This window comes from Aulonocara stuartgranti (genome assembly GCF_965226115.1).
Source record: "Aulonocara stuartgranti genome assembly, chromosome: 7".
Taxonomy (NCBI): Eukaryota; Metazoa; Chordata; class Actinopteri; order Cichliformes; family Cichlidae; genus Aulonocara; species Aulonocara stuartgranti.
Genome location: NC_138945.1, coordinates 49,758,157 through 49,779,538, shown reverse-complemented (window position 1 = coordinate 49,779,538; position 21,382 = coordinate 49,758,157). Strand labels below are relative to the sequence as shown.

The following is a 21,382-nucleotide window of genomic DNA, read 5'->3' as shown; positions in this document are numbered from 1 at the left end:
CAGAAGGTAAAACAAATATTGAACACTTTTCTAAGTAAATATATTTTGAAAGGTGGTATTGACATGAAATTCTCACCAGATGTGAGTACCAATCCATCCAGTAGATGTCCATAAATTATGTGCTCTAATGAGAAACACTACAGGGAAAGAATTTTGAACACATGAGGAAATGGAGATCTGGAATCAGCATGGAAAATTGTTTCAAAGAAAATAAGTAATGAGGTAAAGCATCTTGAAGAACATTTAAACTTTACTGAGCAACATTTAGACAAGCCTGTAAAATACTCTGAGGATATTGTCTGGTCAGATGAGACCAGATGAGATGCTTGTCATGAACTGGCTGTGCACAGGCAGGTGAGGACCCAAACGCAAAACTCATGGAAACAGAATTGAACTCAAAAATCACTGCTTTATTGCAGGCTTAACAATGATACAAAACTAGACTGGGAATGCTAAACTGAGGACCGAGGAAACACAGGGAAAAATCACACAGCTTCAGGGATGAGACATTGACGACGCGACACAGAACTGAGGGAGACGTGGACATAAATTCACAGACGGTTAACGGGGAACACAGGTGACAGTGATAATCATAGCGAGACATGGCAGGAGCAAACACAACACTGACGCACACTGACGGGAGACTATCAAAGTAAAACAGGAAGTATACAGAGACGCAGACCAGAGAGGGGGAGAGAACACAGACACAGCGGGCTGAGGAAAACATGAAATAAAACACAAGGAGGAGAAACGAGACTCACAGATACACAGAGGGGGCACACAGGGGGTAAAGTAACGAGGGGAAATCTAATAAGCAACATCTTAACAGAACAACTTAGAAACCATGGAATAAATAAAGAACAAAATACAAAAACACAAGAAAACTAAGAACGCTGGGTCAAAATGAGCCAGGACCATGACAATGCTACAATACACACCGTGTTTTGGAGGTCAGAAGGCACTGCATATCATCCCAAAAATACCAGACCAACAGTGAAGTCTGGAGGTACGAACATGATGGTGTGGGGATGTTCTTCAACAAATGGGACCAACATGCTTCGTATAATTGAAACTACAAAGAAAAGGTTAATAGTGTCACTTTATTTGTAGGCTCCAAATGGCATCATCCTCTGATCAACACTGACTGTATTTTAGAATAGAATAGAATAGAATAGAATAGAATGCCTTTATTGTCACTATACAGATGTACAATGAGATACAGAGCATCTCAAACTCAGTGCTAACATGTGGGAGAAGAAATGGGGGCGAGGTGCACAGTTTCTGCAGCACTATATACATATGAACAGTATTTAGAAAAAAAAAAAAATATATATATATATATACATATATAAAATCCACAAAATAAACAAATCCGGGAAAAAGGAAACAAATATGTAAATAAATAGTCTTGTGCATATACAGTTTGGGTTATTACTCTGTGGTGCTTTATAGAGGGAAGTCTTGAAATAGGCGGTGGAACTGTGTTATTGGTGCATGTGTGAGTTCAGGGTGGTTATGGCTTCTGTTCTTGAGTCTGTGGGTCTTTGTGCTGATGCACCTGTAGTGCTTCGCTGAGGGAAGCAGGTTGAACAGGTCAAAGCCAGGGTGGGGAAATGTTGTTGATTATGTTCATTGCCTGCTGAGACAGCGGGAGGAATAAATGTCCATCAGGGAGGGGAGAGGGCAGCCGATGATCTTCTGAGCTAACTTGACTACTCAACTGAAGCCTCACTCTATACCCCTTAGTGCAGCTGCCATACCTTACTGTGATGCAGTATGTTAGCAGGCTCTTAATGGAGGTGTGGTAGAGGGTCAGCAGCAGGTTGGAGTCTGTTTTGTACTTCTTGAGGACTCTCAGGAAGTTCAGCCGCTGCTGGCCTTCTTGACGGCCGCTGTGATGTTGTCTGTCCAGGAGATCTCAGCAGAGATGAGGATGACAAGAAACCAGAAGTTGTGGACCCTTTCCACAAAGGGGGGGGGGGGGGCCAAGTCAGTGCTGTGCCTTCTGAAGATGAAAATGATCTCTTTGGTTTTCTTGGTGTTCACATTTTGATGGAGGGGGAAATTTAGGAGCAGAAAAAGATTTAAATACTGTCATTGCTGGCATTTTATTCAGTAAGGCTCATTCTACAAAAACTATACATTTCTATATAAAGTGCACAGCTCCGCTTTCTCAGGAGATAACGCAGAGCTGTACTACAGCAGAGTGACAATCACATACCTTAATATTTAAAACTTTTTGATGCGCATGGAGTCAAAGCATTTGTCAAAGGACTTGTTGAAACACTATTCTATTTCATTACAAAGAAAATTAAGACGTCAAGTAATAATACTGCAAAAATGCATGGATGAAAACTATATTTTTATTATATTTATATTTTTATACCAGGTTAATTTCAGGTACCAGACCTGAATGACGTCTCACCTGACGTATCACGCTGGTCAGACGTCCTCATCCCAAAATATAACATACCGACGCTACGTGACAAATCGCCGGTATGTTACACTTGTGGAAACATTAGAACCATTTGGAATTAATCTACACTTGTGCATTTATTTTACTTTCTCATCATGAATCACTTTGGAAAACCCTATCTAATATGATTAAAGTTGTGGTTAAGGTTAAGAATAAGGTTATGAACTGAGGACTGAGCCTGTCATCAGCCGGGAGACAAGAAGGGCACTGCCCGTCCCCCAACAGCGTGCCCCGTGTGACCCCGGAAAATTCCTGGGAAGTGTTCTTCTATGGGCTCAAATTGTGGTCATAAATTTTTTGTACTCGTAAATCAGGATTTGTATGTCTAAAAAGAATTTTTTGTGTGTGTGTAAAAAAGATTTGTGTGTGTGTAAAAAAGATTTGTGTGAGGACTTAGCCAAAAAATACATGTGAAACTCTGCACTCAAGTTTCAAGTTACAAGTATGAATTTTGACCCTATTTTTCTTCCTTTCATCTGATTGGCCAATGTCATGTCAATTACAAATTTAACAATCCAATCAGAGAACAGATGGGTTTGGCTATTGGAGGGCAGTGTTGCCACTTTAGCGACTTTGTCGCTATATTTAGCGAGTTTTCAGACCCCCTTAGCGACTTTTTTTCTAAAAAGCGACTAGTGACAAATCTGGCGACTTTTTCTGGTGTTATTGGAGACTTATTTATGATGACTTTTTGACCTGAAAGCGGGTATCGCTTTTACTCTCAACAAGCAGCAGGTGCTGCCGTGGGCACCTCGCCCGTTCCAAAGCGCTCACGGGCGGAGGATAGTCCTCCCCCAGCTGCTATCAGAGCAGAAGATGTTCACACCTACGCATCCGAACTGCAAATGAACCGCGCATGAGCGAAGCCGCTGCTCCCGCACTGTAACGCAGTAAATTCTTCTTTTACTGTTATGCTGTTTTGTAGATCACGAGGTTTAAAACTACTTATAAACACACACACACACACACAAAGTAAGTCCACCAGAGTGCCTATTTCGGGTCACTTTTGCCGGTCCAAGCCCGGATAAAGGAGCAGGGTTGGAATTGTGACATTAAAAAAAACAATAATTGCTAAAATAAATTTAATTTGTAGTTCTAAATAAATTCTAAATGCATTTAGGACGTTTTTACTCACTTTATGTCTCTTCCACGATGTTATTTCTCTCTCCAACAACGTAGGTTACAATTATATTAGCATGACCAATTATATGCAAATTACGCAATGACGTCATTTAGTGTTTGACTCCTAACCTCTCTGTCCATGCTCCTCCCCTTCCCTCTCATACAGGGTTTCATGCTACTATTGCACTTACATACTTAAAGTGAGAGGTACCCCCTTTTAGGTTCCAATCCCAAAACAGTGACTTAAAATTACTTTATGTAAACACATATATTTTCACATTTATTAATACTGAAAAGATGACTTATGTAATGAATCTATGAATTATAAAACAAACATGAACTCAATCGTAAATAAAAATATAAAGCAGACGTCTGGCGCTTACAAGTAGTTTTAAACCTTGTGATCCACAAAGCAGCATAAGAGTAAAATAAGAACTGACTGTGTTACAGTCAGTGCGGGAGCAGCGGCTTTGCTCATGCGCGATTCATTTGCAGTTTGGACGCAGGGGTGTGAACATCTCCTGCCCTGATAGCAGCTGGGGGAGGACTATCCTCCGTCTGTAAGCGCTTTGGTATGGGTCAAGTTCCCAACGGCAGCACCGCTGCTTGTTGAGAGTAATAATAATAATAATAATATACAATATACAATGTAGCTTGCCATCGCCAGTGTGTGAATGTGTGTGTGAATGGGTGAATGACTGAATGTAGTGTGAAGCGCTTTGGGGTCCTTAGGGACTAGAAAAGTGCTATACAAATGCAGGCCATTTACCATTTTTACTTGTATTCACACTATTCACACGTATTTTTTGGCAAAGTCCTCACAAAAATCTTTTTTACGCACACACAAATTCTTTTTACACATACAAATCCTGATTTACAAGTACAAAATATTTATGAGCCCTGGTTTTTTTGTGAGATTTCATCCTGTGTTGTTTATTATTTGTGTGTACTTTGTGTCCCCTGTTTGCTTTGTTATTCTAAGTAAATAAAATGAAATTTAATCTGTTATGTTATTTAATAAATGTATTTTTATGTGTTTATATGAAAATAAAACTTTATTTATATATTTATTAATGAACAAAAATGAAATAGAAAAAACTGAAATGAAAAAAAAATACATTAAAACTCCTCAAATAAAATAATCAATGATGCGTGTGCTTGTACTGCCATGTTTTGGCCAAGATTTGGCTTTCCTCAGGTGAGAAGCACATGAAAAGAGAAAAAAAAAAGTGAAGTTGTGGCTGTTGAAGGGCTCTCAATAGAGATGTGCACTGTCCGAAGGTCTGAGACAGAGTTAGGAATAAGATTATGGGTAGGGTTAAGTTAGGATTAAGGTTAGGGTTAGGGCTGGAATACATGGCTGGAATGTGTGTTACCACCAGGAGTATCATTCTATTGGATTCCATCCAAAATACGGTGCATATCATAGGGGTGCGTAAGGTTATCTTTATTTATCTTTACATTTTCTAACTAATTTTGTAGTTTGTAACTCAGTTATTTTATAATTAATATAATAATATTAAATGGATATTTTAGCAGTGGACCATTAGACCAGACTGTTTGACGCAATCCCTTTTTTTTTTTTTTGCCTGTCCTATTTGGTTCTTTAGCCGTCAGAATTGTTGTCTGACAGCCAGGAAGGATTTACTTTAACAAGTGGAGCATCACGGCCTTGCCATATTGGTCCATTTGATCGACCTTTGTTGTTACTATTTATTTTTGTTTTATTTTATTTTCAGTTGTTACAGATGGGACAGACATGGATTGGGGATTGGAAAGGGAGAAAGAAAGATGAAGGAAAAGAAAAACAGAGGAGAAGCAGGACAGTGAGAAAGGGCACTTACAAAGAAAGAAATCTCCCGGATCACCCGTTGAGAGAAAAAAAAAAGGAAAAAAGAGAAAACAAGCAAAGAAAGAGCAACATTATAAACACAACACCATCACAATATTCTAGCTAACAGTAAATAACAGTTAATACTAAATATTGAATGTTGTTGTGGAGCATGCAGGATCGACAGCGCACAATTTGCTTTGAGGTAGAAGCCAAGAAAAGTGTACTTTGTGTCTATGAACAGTGAACACCCGTGTGCACACCTGTATGGATGAGCACGCTTGTATTCAAAAGGTTTCTCCATGTAACGATCTGCTAGAGGGTATGGGGAGCCATAGCCCAGTTCCCCAGGGCATGAAGCAGGTATGGAGGAGATCCAGGCCCAAGAGTGTGAGACCCCAAGGAGGACCACCGGAGGGGCATCCGTGCCACCCTCCTGGGAAGAGTGAGAGGATGGCAGAGGAATGGAGAAGAAGTGGACTGGTTCCAGTTTTTAAGGACAAGGGAGATGTGCAAAACTGTGCCATATATTGAAGCTGCAGGAAAGAGTTGGTGAAAAAAGTTTACGGAGAGAGAGGTGACCATCAGTGAGTAGTAGTATGGCTTCATAAGTAAATAGGAAGACCACAGAAAAGATTCAAGGGTATAGTGTATAGAGGGTTGGTGTAACAGAGGAGGATGCAAGGGATGGGGTGAGATGGAGAAAGATGATCTGCTGTTGAAACTCCTAAAGTGGGCAGTGAAAGAAGAAGATTCCCAAGTGTGATACATTTATTGAGTTAAGATGGTCAGTTTAGTGTAACGACCAAAAAATCTACTCAACTGGAAATAAACCTGAAAACAACAATTCCTCAGAAGTAGACTATTTCCATTCTAAGATATTAAACTACAATATTCATTTCTAAAAAGGAAGAAGGAATTGCTATCGAGGCTACAAGAGCTCCTGGAAATCAATGGAATCTAAAAAACAAACAAAAAACCCAACCCTAGGAAATACATTTTTAATGAGTTACAGTCCAACACCATTTAAATCTCAAAGATTATATTTATTATAACATAGCATACAAATCAACTCTTAATTCTCTAAATCGAACAAATTCTAAGGGGATGAAATGTCCACACTGTTTCTGTGGAATATTAGTGAGTGGAAAATGAAACATCTCAATAAAAAGATTTTCCTGCCATGAATGAGCTGAGATCCCTGTCAGTGAATATGCAGCATGATCCACAGCTACAGAAAAAAGGTTTTTGTGAACAAAGAAGAATTCCGTATACTGTCATTCATTGTTCCGTATGTAATTTAGCAGACGCCAAATGCAGTGTGCTTATTTTTCACCTGGGTGTAGATAGATAGGCACAAACATTAATTTAATTGGCTAAAAATCATCTTTATATGCATTTACCTTCACTGAAATATGAAAAAACAATATATATGAAATGTGATCTTTTCCAAACAAAAGACTTGCCAACAGAGACAAATCATAGTCAAAATCTCATAATGAAGACTGATAATAAAATTGATGTTAATATTTATCATCCAAATCCAAAGTCACAGCAGCAAGCAATGCACTGCAATCTGTTAAAAGGAAGCGTTTTGTCAGGGTTTGTTACTTTGAGAGTTTAATGATATACCCCTTCCAATACAACTATCATCGTAATGATGAAAAACAGGAGTCCAAGGGCAACCAGGATTGTGGAGGTGATGTTAAGCTGGCGAGCAGTGGCCCCATAATGCCGTGCACCCTCCAAATCTCCAACCACCTTCCGGTCTCTGGCCTAAAAGGACAGAAACATATAGATTGTAAAAGTGTAGTTGGATATTAACTTGATCTATATGGTCAAATCAATATAATGTAGGTCATAGTAAGCAGACAGTTAAAAACTGATATATTTATTCATGCACACACACAGACACAAACACTCAGAAGAATAACAGATGCTCAAAAAACTGATTTAATTAACCTCACCTTGATAGAATAAATGAGAGCTGCAAGTCCAAGACAACAGGGGTTTGAGTAGGCAAAGCAGAGGAGGGACCAGATAATATGGTCCTTTGGAGGCTCAGTGACGATGTTCACACTGGTGTGCTGAACCAATACAGATCCTCCAGGCTGTCCAGAGGGCCCATCATAGGTCCTCACCTGCATTGGAACATAAGCTGGAGGTTTCATTGCTCTCACTGCTCTGAGCTCAGCTGCAGTTTGGAGAGAGGAAAGATATTGAAAAGAGTTACTGACATTGATCATTTCATTTTTGAAGTCTTTGGGCAGTGAGAGAGTTAAAGCAGTTGTCTCTGTTAGAAACTGAACAGTAACAGTTGTGTCTTTGGGGTCCAGGCTTTTCCAAAAGGTTGTTGTGTCCTCGCAACTGAATTTTTCTTAAATCTTTGAATTATGAATGAAAAATCTGCTTACGCACAGTGATAAAATCTCTCTTCTGCTTCTTACATTTAACAGGTCTGACATGCTGGATGAAATATGCTGAGTGTCAGAGGGCTTGAGCACATAAACATCACCTACCGCCCCTCCCCCAATTCTGAAGCCTACATTTAACACAGAACAAATGCAGATGTCGTCTTCTGAAAACTGTACTAACCACCACAGCCACAAAAATTCAATTTTGATTACAACCAAAGAGAAACATAAAGATTCTTATGTCACATCTTCAATATATGGCAGAGAAACTTCAAGAAACAGTCTTTCACAAGATTCCCCCATTGTGCAACAGCCTCATCGTGAAAACAGACAGCATTGCTACACACACACAGCTACACAGACACAAAAGGAAATGGAAATTAAAAAGTTTTCCTACTTTGAAGTTCATCGTGCCTCTCCTCAGACTCTACTAAGACAACCCGATCTTCGTTTCCAGTATCACGAAACATGTCGGTCATTGCTCTCAGCCGTCTCTAATTATGTGAGCGTAACAGCGTGCTCAGCATACAGGAATTGAAAGCAGACGTTGGTTTCGTTTTACATTTGTGTTGTGCTGTGTGGGTTCAGGAATTTGCGTCATTGGCATGATCAAACAGGATAAGGAAGGAAGTTCAACACAGCCTTTGTTGTTACAGTGATGGTCAGAGATACAGAAGGTAAAACAAACATTGAACACTTTTCTAAGTAAATATATTTTGAAAGGTGGTATTGACATGAAATTCTCAGCAGATGTCAGTACCAATCCATCCAGTAGATGTCCATAAATTATTTGTTCTAATGAGAAACAGTACAGGGAAAGAATTTTGAACACACGATGAAATGGAGATGCAAAAAAGGCAAGTAAAATCATGACACTGGAGGTCAGGACACAGAGGAGTGAAAAGAATTACCAGAAGAGTTATCCAGTTGCCAAGAAAGTAGTGCACCTGTGGAGCACTACAGAAAGATCTGGAATCAGCATGGAAAATTGTTTCAAAGACAATAAGTAATGAGGTCAACCACTGTGACCTTTATGCACCATGCAAGATTCCATTGCTGAAGAAAAAGTTCCAAGTTGAAGAGCGTTTAAACTTTGCTAAACAACATTTAGACAAGCCTGTGAAATACTATGAGAATATAATCTGGTCAGATGAGACCAGATGAGATGCTACAATACACACCATGTTTGGAGGTCAAAAGGCACTCCATATCACTCCACAAACACCAGACCAAGTGGAATCTGGAGGTTAGAATATGATGGTGTAGGGATGTTTTTCAGCAAGCGGGACTGACAGGCTTCGTATAATTGAAGGAAGGATGAAATTAAAAATATACATAGACTATCTTGATAAAAATCTGCTCACTTTCAGCTTTTTTTAGAGAAAGAAAATAAAGCCAAAGTCACTTGACCTGAATCCAGCTGAAAGTCTGTGGAAAGAGCTAAAGCTACATTTTTCAATGCCTCTGCAAAATGGGTTAAAAAACATAAACAACTGTGGGATACTGTTTGTCCATGATTTGAACCGGGGGAACAAATTGTGGTAGGATGAGCGCGATATCATTTGTATCCCACTGTAACTTTACTGTATAAAGAGCTAACAGCTCCAAAACGTCAGGAGTAGTTAGTTATTACAAGAAGTGCTTGTGAACTAAAAATCAAGAATGTGGGATACTGTTTGTCCGTGATTTGGAGAGCCCATGCTCCCGACGCAGGGAAACCCAATTCTGCAGGGGAGACCTACCTTAGCACTTGTGCAGGTGAAGCCAGAGGGAAGATATGCTTCACCATATTTTCTAGTCTTTGGCTTGGACCTCTGCCTTAGAGTTAAAGTGGGGTTTGGCTGGTGGGAGCACCCTAAGATTGGACATATAGGGAATATAATTGCATAGAAATAAGTGATCATGATAATTTGTACTGTCAGCTAAACTGTGCTGATGCTGCTCTGTGTTTCTTTGCCCTTTGTGAACTTAGCCAGCTCAACTCAATAAGATCTAACTCAGTGTTAGCCCCGTGATTTATTATCTTTCCAGGATATACCAGGCCTTTCGCCCTGTACAAGTTCATGTGTCAGACATGATTTTTCCCTGGGAAATACAGTAATGTACATTTTCATTTAAAGCACTAAAAAGGTTCGTTTGTTGATATTTTTGAGCTGTTGAAATGATCTGCCAACTCACCAAATATCACCAAACACCATTTTTCTTTATTGTTATATTTTCTTTTTTTTTTTCTTTTTTTTTTCTCTAAATGACATCAGAAACAGCAGTATGCGACATTACGTGATGGCAGAGCTTCAGTTCATCCTTTGTCATTTTTTTTTTTTTTTTTTTTTTAAATAAATAGGACAGGGGGAATGAATGAGAGAGAGAGGGGGAGAGAAAGAAAGAAAACCAAAGGGGAGAAGAGACGGTGAGAAGGGGGGGAAGAGAGACAAAAAAAAAAAAAGAACTCCTGGGTCACCTGTATGGAGAAAAAAAACAAACAAACAAACAAACAAAAACAAACAGAGGAGACAGCAAACAACAAAGAGCAACATAATAATAGAGAAAACAAAGCACCATCACAATAAACTAGCTAGTCATAGATATCAGTATTTACTAAATAATAAACGATATTGTGCAGCACGCAAGATAGACAGCGCACAGTGTGCTTTGAGGCAGCAGCCAAGAAAGCTTTAGTCCGCGTCTGTGAATACCCATGTGTGCATACCTGTGTGGATCAGCATGCTTGCATTCCAAAGGTTTCTCCATGTAATGATCTGCTAGGGAGTGTGGGGGGGCCACAGCCCCGTCCTCCAGGGTGTGAAGCGGGTATGGAGGAGATCAAAACTCCAGACATCCAGAGGCCCCCAGAACACAAGAGACCATGGAAGACCAACAGAGGGGCAGCCGCGCCACTGTTCCAGTAAGAGCTGAGGAGAGTCCCAGATGAGGGCTCGCCCAGCAGCCGCGGAGCAGAAGTCAGGGGGAGTTGCAGTGACGCGCCCGTGAGCTCCGCCGGCCCCCAGCTGCGCCTGAGTGACCGAGCCCTAGGCCGAGAGGCCGGGGGCACCCCACCTCCAAAGGGGCCCGAGCGAGCCCCAGGCCCCAGGCCCCGACAAGCGGCCGCCAAGGAGTGAGCCGGTGTGTACCCGGACGCCCACCCCCAGACACAAAGAACCACCAACACACCGACACCTGAGGGAGTCCGCCACCGGCAGGGGAAGTGGTGGTGGGTGGAGATAGGCCTCCAAACCTTGGAGGGCCTGAGGTGTCTCCAGAGAGGTGGCGTCTGATACCCAACCTGACATATAGACACAGACATACAGGCACACACAGACACAAACATCCATTCCCACCCTCATGCTCTCATATGCACTCACTCCACACTCAACCAACGTGGAGACAGACATAAAGAGACGCTGTACACACAATCACACTCCCCAAGCGTACTCTACAAACCGGGTCTAGGTACCCTTGCCCCTGGAGGGGGGAATTGCACCCAGACCCAGGTGGTGTTACCCTTTTCCCTGCGGTGGGGAGAGGCAGACCACCCCGACTCCGCAGTAGCAGGGAGGCCCCACACCCCAGACCGCAGTCGGACGGCCAACTCCTCCTACTAGCCCTCCCGCTCCAGCAGGCCGCAGAGAATGGGGGTGGGAGAAGACTCCAAACCTCCCTCCACCCGCTCATTGTAGTGTTGATGCATATGTGTTCTAAGGTGCAATTAAAACCCAGGAGGGCATGTAGCTACCTGCCAAGGAGCAGCAGGTAAGCGCATAGTCCCTCCTGCTAACCCTCAATGACTAAGTGTATTTAAAATTGAGAGGTGGGCAACGACGTCAGGGGTGAGGTATACACCCTGATGGTGATTTGGACTCCGTGATTGTGCCCACCCCCAAGATCCTATATGTATGTGTAATGAGAGTGTGAATAATGTGAATGTCTAAGTTGTGGGATAAAATTGAGGCAGAGGCAGCCAGAAGGGGACAGGGGGGGGGGGGGGGGGTAGCCTCCTCTGCACCCTGGTGACATACCCCCACTCCAAGGCCCTGCATGTGTGGGTGGTTGTGGAGGAGCGGGAAGAGGGAGGCGGCTGGAGATGGGGAGGGAAGGAAGGGAGGGGCAGGTTATATTGTTATATTTTCTAACTAATTTTGTAGTTTATAACTCCATGAGTTTATAATTAAAGTAATAATATCAAATGGACATTTTAGAAGTGAATCTTTAGACCAGACTGTTTAACGCAATCTTAGAGAGTGCGAGTTTGGCCACTTGGTGGTGAAACAGATAAAATACAAATGAGATGGAGAAGAAGCAAAATACAGTTGTTGAGGCCTGACTTTTGCAAGACAAAACACTCATAGTAGGGTAGGTGTGATCAATAAATACAATAAAGACATAATTAATTACCAAACAAACACAACTGCCACTTAACACACTGTGTTGTTATGTTAAGTTTGTAGTTTTCAGGGGACAATGTTAAATACTGTGGTTTAAGGTAGAGATGGTCTGATACCACGTTTTTATGTCCGATACTGATATCATAAATTTGGATATCTGTCGATACCAATATGAAGCCGATATAGTGTATTTTTTAATCAATAAAACTGTTTTTAATATCTTGCTGCATTTTGTATAAGTTCATACTTAAGCTTTAAAAAACAAAACACTGAAGCTATTCTGTTATATCTGTATTCAAAAACACACTGCACCCAAAATATTTCATAGTTCAGTAATGCTGATCAAGCTGATAAACTTAAACCTACACCATCCTCCCTATTCTGGTATTTTAAAGAGTACTTAGCAGAACTATTAAACAACCTAACTGATAGCGTTGCCAACTCCCTGCAAAAAAAAATAGGGAACCACCCCCCACCCTCCGCCTCGTGATGACATAATCAACTTTAATTTAATGTACCTGTAAAAAAGAAATGCACAGAAATCAATTATTTTCTACAATATTTAAATAGATTCAACATCTTTCTTTAACAGAATTGCAGACTGCACAGATGGTACCTTCCCAAAGGAAAAAGTACTATAGCTTACTAGGGTATATAGAATTAGAATAGAATAGAATAGAATTCAACTTTATTGTCATTGCACATGCACAGGTACAGGGCAACGAAATGCAGTTTGCATCCATCCAGAAGTGCTTTAGTGATATAGATATATTACAATATATATTAGCAATAATATAGATATGTGAGTATATTACAGAAATGGGTCTATTATGGTATGTTATAATGTACACGGTATGAAGTATGTTGTGAATATTCTATAACTATAAGTATGTACAGGCTGTAGTGAGTACAAGCTATGTACAGGATATGAACAGGATATAAATATGAAAAACTATACAGAATATGAAATAAATAACTTTACAGAATCTGGGATATACAGCTATACAGAAATGGGAACTATGCAAGTTGTAAACAGTTGTAGGATTAAAGATTATCGAATGTACAGAATGATTATTTACACAGAGCTATACAGTAGTGCAGTTAAGATAAGTGAGGGTGTAGATAGTTTCTACAGAGGCTATATAAAGTGCTAGTGGTTGTGAGTGGTGGTTCAGTCCATGTTATTATTGTGTTTGAGGGTACAGTTGTCCATTGTGGGTGTGTGTATGTTCAGTCCATGAGTTTAACGTGGGTCAGATGTCAGGAGGCAGAGTTCAGGAGTCTGACAGCTGTGGGGAAGAAGCTGTTCCGGTACCTGGTGGTCTTAGTCCGGAGGCTCCTGTGGCGCCTCCCAGAGGGCAGGAGGGTGAAGAGTCCATGTGATGGGTGACTGGGGTCTTTGATGATTTTCCCAGCCCTTTTCAGACACCGCTTCCTGTAGATGTCTTTTATGGCAGGAAGTGGTGCTCCGGCGATGCGCTGGGCAGTTTTCACGACCCTCTGCAACGCCTTCCGGTCCGAGGCAGAGCAGTTCCCGTACCAGACTGTTATACAGTTGGTCAGGATGCTCTCGATGGTGCAGCAATAGAAGTTCACCAGGATGTCTGAGGACAGGTGGTTCTTCCTCAGAGTCCTCAAGAAGAAGAGGCGCTGGTGAGCCTTCTTGACCAGCTTGGAGCAGTTGGTCGTCCAGGTGAGATCCTCGGAGATGTGGACTCCCAGGAACTTGAAGCTGCTCACACGCTCCACAGCCGTCCCCTTAATGTGGATGGGTGGATGTGGGTCAGCATTCCTCCTGTAGTCCACGATGAGCTCCTTGGTCTTCTCGGTGTTAAGCAGCAGGTTGTTTCTGTCGCACCACTCAGCCAGACGATCCACCTCCTCCCTGTAGGCGGCCTCATCGTTGTCACTGATGAGGCCAATCACCGTGGTGTCATCTGCAAACTTAATGATGGTGTTGGAACCATCAGTAGGTCTGCAGTCGTGGGTGAAGAGGGAGTAGAGGAAAGGGCTCATCACACAGCCTTGTGGTACATTGTGTTCATTGTGATGGTAGATGAGCAGCGGTTATCCAGCCGGACATGTTGGGGGCGGTTGGTCAGGAAGTCCAGTAACCATTTGCAGATGAGGGAACTGATACCCAGGTCTGTCAGTTTCCTGATGAGTTGTGAGGGGAGGATTGTATTGAATGCTGAACTGAAGTCTATAAACAGCATTCTGGCGTAGGTGTTGTTGTTGTCCAGGTGTGAGAGGACAGAGTGCATTGCGATGGAGACTGCATCCTCTGTGCTCCTGTTCCGGCGGTATGCGAATTGGTGGGGGTCCAGGGTGGGGGGGAGACAGGATTTGAAGTGTGCTAGGACCAGTCGCTCTAAGCACTTAGTGATGATGGGGGTGAGTGCTACTGGGCGGTAATCATTGAGGCAAGATGGGTTGGAGTTTTTGGGTATCGGGACGATGGAGGTGGATTTGAAGCAGGCCGGTACCACAGCGTGGGCCAAGGACAGATTGAATATGTCTGTGAGCACTCCTGCAAGCTCCCCAGAACACGCTCTGAGAACACGCCCGTGGATGCCATCAGGGCCTGCAGCCTTGTGGACATTGATCCTGCTCAGCACCGCTCCTACATCGGTGGGGGAGAGAGTCATAGGTTGGTGGTCTGGCGTCATGTCTGCTTTGGTTGTGGGGTTCCCTCGCTCAAAACGAGCATAAAAGTTGTTGAGCTCGTTTAGGAAGGAGACATCAGAGGATGCGGGAGAGGGTTTGGTGGTCCTGTAGTCTGTGATGGTCTGGAGTCCTTGCCACATGCGTCGGGGGTTGGAGTTGGAGAAGTGTTCTTCTACCTTCTTTTTGTAATGGTGTTTGGCTTTTTTGATGCCCTTCTTTAGATTAGCCCTGGCTGTACTGTAGGCGTGTGCATCTCCTGACCTAAAGGCAGTGTTGCGGGCCTTCAGGAGGAGACAAACATCCCGGTTCATCCAAGGCTTCTGGTTGGGGTACATGGTGATCCGTTTCTGGGTGGTGACACTGTCTGTGGTTTTGGAGATGTAATCCAGTACAGATGAGGCGTACTGGTCCAGGTCTGTGTGGGTGAACATATTCCAGTCTGTGTTTTTAAATCTGTCCTGGAGCACTGCGTCTGTCCCCTCTGGCCACACTTTAATTGTCCTCACAGCAGGTTTCACACGTTGGATGAGTGGTGAATACCGAGGTGTGAGGAACAGGGAGAGATGGTCCGATTGTCCAATGTGGGGGAGGGGTGTGGCTTTGTAGGCTCCAGCCAGGTTGGAATACACATGGTCTAAAGTCTTGTCTCCTCTGGTGTGGCAGGAGACATGTTGGTGGAATCTGGGGAGGACTGTCTTTAAGTTGGTGTGGTTGAAGTCGCCAGCAACAATAAAAGCAGCCTCGGGGTGTTTATTCTGGTGTTTGTTAATGGCTGCAGAAAGTTCTTTCATGGCCAACCTAGTATGATCGAAGTGAATTCTCTGGGGAGATAATAAGGTCTGCATTTGACCATTAAAAACTCCGCATTAGGTGAGCAGTGACTCTCAGTAGTAGTGGAGTTCATGCACCAAGCATTGTTAATATAAATGCACAAACCTCCACCTCTGGTCTTGCCGGAGTCATCTGCTAGCCTGTCGGCTCGGTGTGTGTGGCGTCCTGCTAACTCGATAGCATTGTCCGGGCAGCTGTTGTTCAGCCATGTTTCGGTGAAAAACATGACATTTGAGTCCATAATCCGTCTGTTGTTAGTGATGGAGAGCCGTATCTCATCCATTTTGTTTGCCAGAGAACGGACATTGGCGAGAAAAATACTGGGTAAAGGCAGCCGGTGTGGTGTTAGCTTTAGCTTAGCCCGTAGCCCTCCGCGCCTACCTCGCCTTTGTTTACGATCTCGGCGCCGTCTGCGTGCACTTCCGCCCAGCCGGGGAGAGTGGGCAGCCTCCGGTGTTCTGGAGATCTCTGGGGTGAGTCGGAGATCGGCGATAAAACTGTTGGAGTTGTGAGTCCAGATGTCCAGAAGCTCTTGTCTGCTGTAGGTCAGCAACGCACAGCAATTCTGGACGAATAATCCAGTTAAAAGTAGATAAAAAACCGCTAAATAGCAGATTCTGGAGAGACACTGAGCCTCGCGTTGTTCACGCGCCGCCATCTTGGTTAAAAATATTAGACTTAATAGTTAATATATACAGTAATAGACTTCTATACATTTTACATCAGATTAAAACTTTGGGTGTAATATTCAGATAATACTCCTCCACATACTCCTCCGACAAGCTAAGGTTATGAGCTGAGTTACGCCATGTCGCAAGTTTTGTGAGGTGCTTTTGTGATATTTAATAGATCGGATTACAGTTCTTTATTTCCCTCCGATATACGATGTAGTAATTTAGGTCAGTATCGATACTGATACCGATACGCAATATCGGATCGGTCCATCCCTAGTTTAGGGTATGTAATGAACCTCTTACCATAAATGGCCAAATCTAATCTCATAATAAAACTTTTTTTAACTTAAGAAATTGATCTGATAAAGGTTCATTGTGTCATAATATTTATACAGACCAAATGCTGACATCCCCTGGCCATCAGTTACTATTAAATCTAAGTGGAGGGAAGAATGTAAGCAAGCAAGAAATTTATTAATATATCACTTTCGGAACAGCTCCCAGCTGAAAACAAAGTGATGTACATTTGATATGCCAAAAACGATACAATGAATAAAGATAAGCAAGAAGTCACATGTAAAATGATGGTTAGAATTAATTTTAAAATAATAAAATCAGCACAAATAGCAAAAATAAAATAGTATAAAATGATAATTAGAACTGCATTCAAGACAATAAAATCAGCACATTAGATTACACTAAAACAACAAACTCAGGGTCATACTGTGTCATACGCCAACAAGTAAAAATTGGTTTTAAGACGTGTTTTAAAAGAGCACAATGAAGGGGCCTCTCTAATGTGCTGGGGCAGATTGTTCCAGAGATTAGGAGACCCAGGGGGTGATTAAGGACGAAGAAGCTCAGAGAGGTAAGGTGGGGCAAGACTGTTTAAACATTTAAAAAGAAATATTAGAATTTTACAATGAACTCTAAGATGTACAGGCAGCCAGTGGAGTGAAGCGAAGATGGGAGTTATGTGCTCTCTTTTGCGAGTTCTGTTAAAAGTAGTGCAACAGGCTTTGAACCACCTGCAGATGAGAGAGAAGAAACTAACTCCAAAATACAGTGCATTAGAGTAATCTAAACGAGATGAAATAAAAGCATGGATTACTGTTTCAAAATCCGGCCTGGATAAAGCGCCTTAAATGATAAAAACTGTACTTGACAGTAGCCCTAATTTGAGTGTTCAATTTAAAATTACTGTCCATCATAAAACCCAGGTTAGTAACAACAGGTTTAAAATACTCTGCCAGGGGTCCCAAATCAATAGTGGTCCGATAGAACCAAACATAGTCAAATCTATAAGAGTGGTGACTTAGTGCTATGGAGGTTTTTAAAACCTTTTTGGGACACATCTAAAATACCATTCTCATTTTTAAAAAATCCATCAATTGGCAATAAACAATTTTCTCTAAGATTTGGAGACAGGATCACTTGGAGAACCACTGGTGGCCGACCACATTTACATGATCTGCGCAACTTTGTTTATTATATTCATTGTTTTCATGAATGGCCAAATGGTCTGTTGCAATGAATTATGGGATGCCTTTTTCCCCTCCCTTTTTATAAAGGATGCTCCAGTGCTAACGGAAGCAACAAAGGAAGCACCGAAGCACCTTTCCTTAGTATTTGGATAATCGGAGCAGCTTTTATAATGACCGCCACAGTTCCTAACTGAGAGACTAAGCAAAATTAACTATTAGAACACACCCCTATTTCTGAAATTAAACAATGGGTCTGAAGCTGTGTTTTTCTTTACAGAATTTGAGGCTTAATAACAAGTCAAAGAAGCAACTAACTTAATCTCGGTGTAAATGATAATAGTACGGTTCTCTGTGAGCATAATCAGATAGATTTGCAGTCACAGAACCTTAATTAAGATTAAAATCACAAATCCAATGACAAACAGGACGGTGGCGGCAATGTTAAGCCCACGGGCAGTGAGCCCATGACGTCGTGCACCCTCCAGATCTCCGGCCACCTTCCGGTCTCTGGCCTAGAAGGACAGAAACATATAGATTGTAATAGTGTAATCATCTTTATCCCAATGTAAATTGAAACTGAAAATGTTAAGCATAGCCTAAGTTTCATTTTCTGGAAAAGTTACGCTTCCTGTTTTTAGTAAACACAAGCAATTATAATAATAATCCCAGTTGCCCGTTTTTTGTGCCCATATAGTTTCCTTGTTACTATCAGTGTAGGAAATAATGTAAACTGTATAACATATTTAAGATATTTCTTTCATCAAATCATTTATCTCTATTTTTATCTTTATTGTGCTGTGTACATTGTTGTGCTTCAGCCCAAACTGCTCTTATGACTCTTGCAATGGTCTTAGTTAGGACTGAGTTTTCCTTGTAAAGTATTAGAACACACTTTTCCATTGATTTAGTCAGTTTTTTGCACTTCAGTTTTGGTGTTTGTTGTGTTAGATGCCATGATCATGTAGCTTGATTTATATGGTAAATCAATGTATATTAAGATATGGTAGGCAGGCAGGTATATATTCGCATACAAACACACCTTGATAGAATAAATGAGAGCTGCAAGTCCAAGACAACAACAAGGGTGTGAGTGGAGAAAGCAGAGGAGGGACCAGATAAAATGGTCCTTTGGAGGCTCAGTGACGATGTTCACACTGGTGTGCTGAACCAATACAGATCCTCCAGGCTGTCCAGAGGGCCCATCATAGGTCCTCACCTGCATTGGAACATAAGCTGGAGGTTTCATTGCTCTCACTGGTCTGAGCTCAGCTGCAGTTTGGAGAGAGGAAAGATATTGAAAAGAGTTACTGACATTGATCATTTCATTTTTGAAGTCTTTGGGCAGTGAGGGAGTTAAAGCAGTTGTCTCTGTTAGAAACTGAACAGTAACAGCTGTGTCTTTGGGGTCCAGGGGTCCAACTTTCCAAAAAGGTTGCTATGTCCTCTCACCTGATTTTTTTTTTTTTTAAATCTTTGAATTGTGAAATCTGAATTCAATGAATAAATTGATAAATATAAATAAATAATGTAAATGATATGAATATGAAACATGCTTTGGGACAGAACACACGATTTTCTGAGGATTCTGCACTCACAGTCGGTGATACAAACTAAGTTAGCATGCAGTGACATCAAAAATTTGCTTACGCACAGTGATAAAATCTCTCTTCTGCTTTTTACATGAAGCCATTCTGCAGGGGAGGTAGGTCTCCCCTGCAGAATGGTCTGACTTAGTGGATGAATCTGCTGAGTGTCAGTGGGCTTGAGCACATAAACATCACCTATCGCCCTTCCCCCAATTCTGAAGCCTACATTTACTATCTTGATTGCTTTTCTGTAAGTGAGCACAGAACAAATGCAGATTACTTCTTCTGAAAACTGTACTACCCTCACCAATACTGCACTACCAATTACACCAATTACAACCAAAGACAAACAAAGAAGATTCTTATGTCACAACTTCAATATATGGCAGAGAAACTTCAAGAAACAGTCTTTCACAAGATTCCTCCATTGTGCAACAGCCTCATCGTGAAAACAGACAGCATTGCCACACACTCACAGCTACACAGACACAAAATGAAATGGAAATTAAAAAGTTTTCCTACTTTGAAGTTCATCGTGCCTCTCCTCAGACTCTACTAAAACAACTGAATCTTCAGTTCCAGTATCACGAAACATGTCGGTCATTGCCCTCAGCTGTCTGTAATTATGTGAGGTCCGTACTCAAATTCCATTAACAGCCAAGTTCCCAGTATACAGGAGTTGAAAGCAGACGTTGGTGGTTAGTTTCACATTTGTGCTGTGCTGTGCTTGGTTCAGCTATTTGCGTCATTCACATAATCAAAAGAAGGAAGTTTGATAAAAAATAAATATTGAACGCTTTACCAATTTTCTAAGTAAATATATTTTGAACGGTGGTATTGACATCAAATTCTCACCAGATGTAGGCAACTATCCAGCCAGTAGATGTCCATAAGTTTTATGTTATAATGAAAAACAGTATAGTGAAAAAATCTGAGCCTATGAGAAAATGGAGATGCAAAAAAGGCAAGCAAAATCAAGACACTGGAGGTCAGGACACAGAGGAGTGAAAAGAAATATCAGAAGAGTTTAAGAACTTTTAAGCTTTGCTGAACAAGATTTAGACAAATCTGTGAAATACTCTGAGAATATAATCTGGTCAGATGAGACCAGATGAGATGTGTTGTGGAACTTTTCCATTTAATAAGGCCTGCAGACAAGCGGTGAGCGGTAGCTAACATTCTTTAATCAAAACAAGAACAGGTGAGGGAATGCATCATCACGGGGCAGACGATCAGCAGAGTCCCGCCCGGAGCCTAGTATGGCTCTCTGTTAAATACCCTTACAGGAACAAAAAGCAGTAGACAGCTGTTTCACACCTTTGATTTTTCCCCCCAAAGAAAGTTTCACCTCTTACAGTGGAGAAAGAGACAAAAGACCTCGTAACCAGTTTCCCTCATTCTCCTTCTTATCTCGATAGTCCCACAAGAGATGCTCAAGGGTCTCATCTTCATCACAATTTACCAGAAGACACCCGAGAGATGAGCCACACCACATCCCTCATATTCTCAGCAATGATCTTATCTTGAATATTTTTAACTATCAATAAATTTTCTCCCATTTCTGCATGTCTATATTGAATTATACCTTCATTTTTAATATCATTAATTGTATTATACTTTTCCTTTGTACTAATCTTCAAAATATCGAGATTATGTTGGCCTTGGTTCATTAAAGTCCTTGTCTTTAAATTAACTTTGTCTGTGTGTGTTTCAGGTACTGCACTCTCAAAGACTGAATGAACCAGCATTGCAGTCAAGGGGCCTTGTGAGCATCACATGGAAGGTTGAAGCCGCCCACTGCAGCTGTATGGCCGGAGTCGTGGAGACCTGCACCCATGTCACTGCTCTTCTGTTTAAAGTAGAAGCAACAGTGCGGATCTGTGGCACAAGGACTGTTACAGATGAACCTGCATAC

The 21,382-nt window shown here is 41.7% G+C and overlaps 2 protein-coding genes and 1 long non-coding RNA gene across 3 annotated transcripts; all 3 read right to left on the bottom strand.

The window, feature by feature from the left end:
- Positions 1-76: 76 nt before the first annotated feature.
- LOC309711679 lies at positions 77-3,662 on the bottom strand. The gene is made up of 3 exons (XR_014278066.1): positions 3,612-3,662; positions 939-1,072; positions 77-137 (listed from the first exon to the last, which is right to left on the bottom strand). It is a non-coding gene; the product is annotated as an uncharacterized lncRNA (long non-coding RNA).
- Positions 3,663-6,182: 2,520 nt separating this feature from the next.
- On the bottom strand, positions 6,183-8,393 carry LOC309711673 (interferon-induced transmembrane protein 1-like). The gene is made up of 3 exons (XM_082542105.1): positions 8,241-8,393; positions 7,397-7,623; positions 6,183-7,205 (listed from the first exon to the last, which is right to left on the bottom strand). The coding sequence occupies exons 1-3, from the start codon at positions 8,320-8,322 to the stop codon at positions 7,050-7,052; spliced, it is 465 nt and encodes a 154-aa protein (XP_082398231.1). The 5' UTR covers positions 8,323-8,393; the 3' UTR covers positions 6,183-7,049.
- An 8,457-nt stretch (positions 8,394-16,850) lies between these two features.
- LOC309711674 (interferon-induced transmembrane protein 3-like) lies at positions 16,851-20,175 on the bottom strand. The gene is made up of 3 exons (XM_082542106.1): positions 19,990-20,175; positions 18,921-19,150; positions 16,851-18,393 (listed from the first exon to the last, which is right to left on the bottom strand). The coding sequence occupies exons 1-3, from the start codon at positions 20,069-20,071 to the stop codon at positions 18,259-18,261; spliced, it is 447 nt and encodes a 148-aa protein (XP_082398232.1). The 5' UTR covers positions 20,072-20,175; the 3' UTR covers positions 16,851-18,258.
- Between the last annotated feature and the right edge of the window lie 1,207 nt (positions 20,176-21,382).

Excerpts from the sequence above, each read along its gene's own strand:
- LOC309711673 (XM_082542105.1), bottom strand. The coding sequence starts at position 8,322 with ATGACCGACATGTTTCGTGATACTGGAAACGAAGATCGGGTTGTCTTA. Across the intron at positions 7,624-8,240 it reads GAGGCACGATGAACTTCAAA|CTGAGCTCAGAGCAGTGAGA; the intron begins GTAGGAAAACTT and ends TCCAAACTGCAG. Across the intron at positions 7,206-7,396 it reads CTCTCATTTATTCTATCAAG|GCCAGAGACCGGAAGGTGGT; the intron begins GTGAGGTTAATT and ends CTGTCCTTTTAG.
- LOC309711674 (XM_082542106.1), bottom strand. The coding sequence starts at position 20,071 with ATGACCGACATGTTTCGTGATACTGGAACTGAAGATTCAGTTGTTTTA. Across the intron at positions 19,151-19,989 it reads GAGGCACGATGAACTTCAAA|CTGAGCTCAGACCAGTGAGA; the intron begins GTAGGAAAACTT and ends TCCAAACTGCAG. Across the intron at positions 18,394-18,920 it reads CTCTCATTTATTCTATCAAG|GCCAGAGACCGGAAGGTGGC; the intron begins GTGTGTTTGTAT and ends CTGTCCTTCTAG.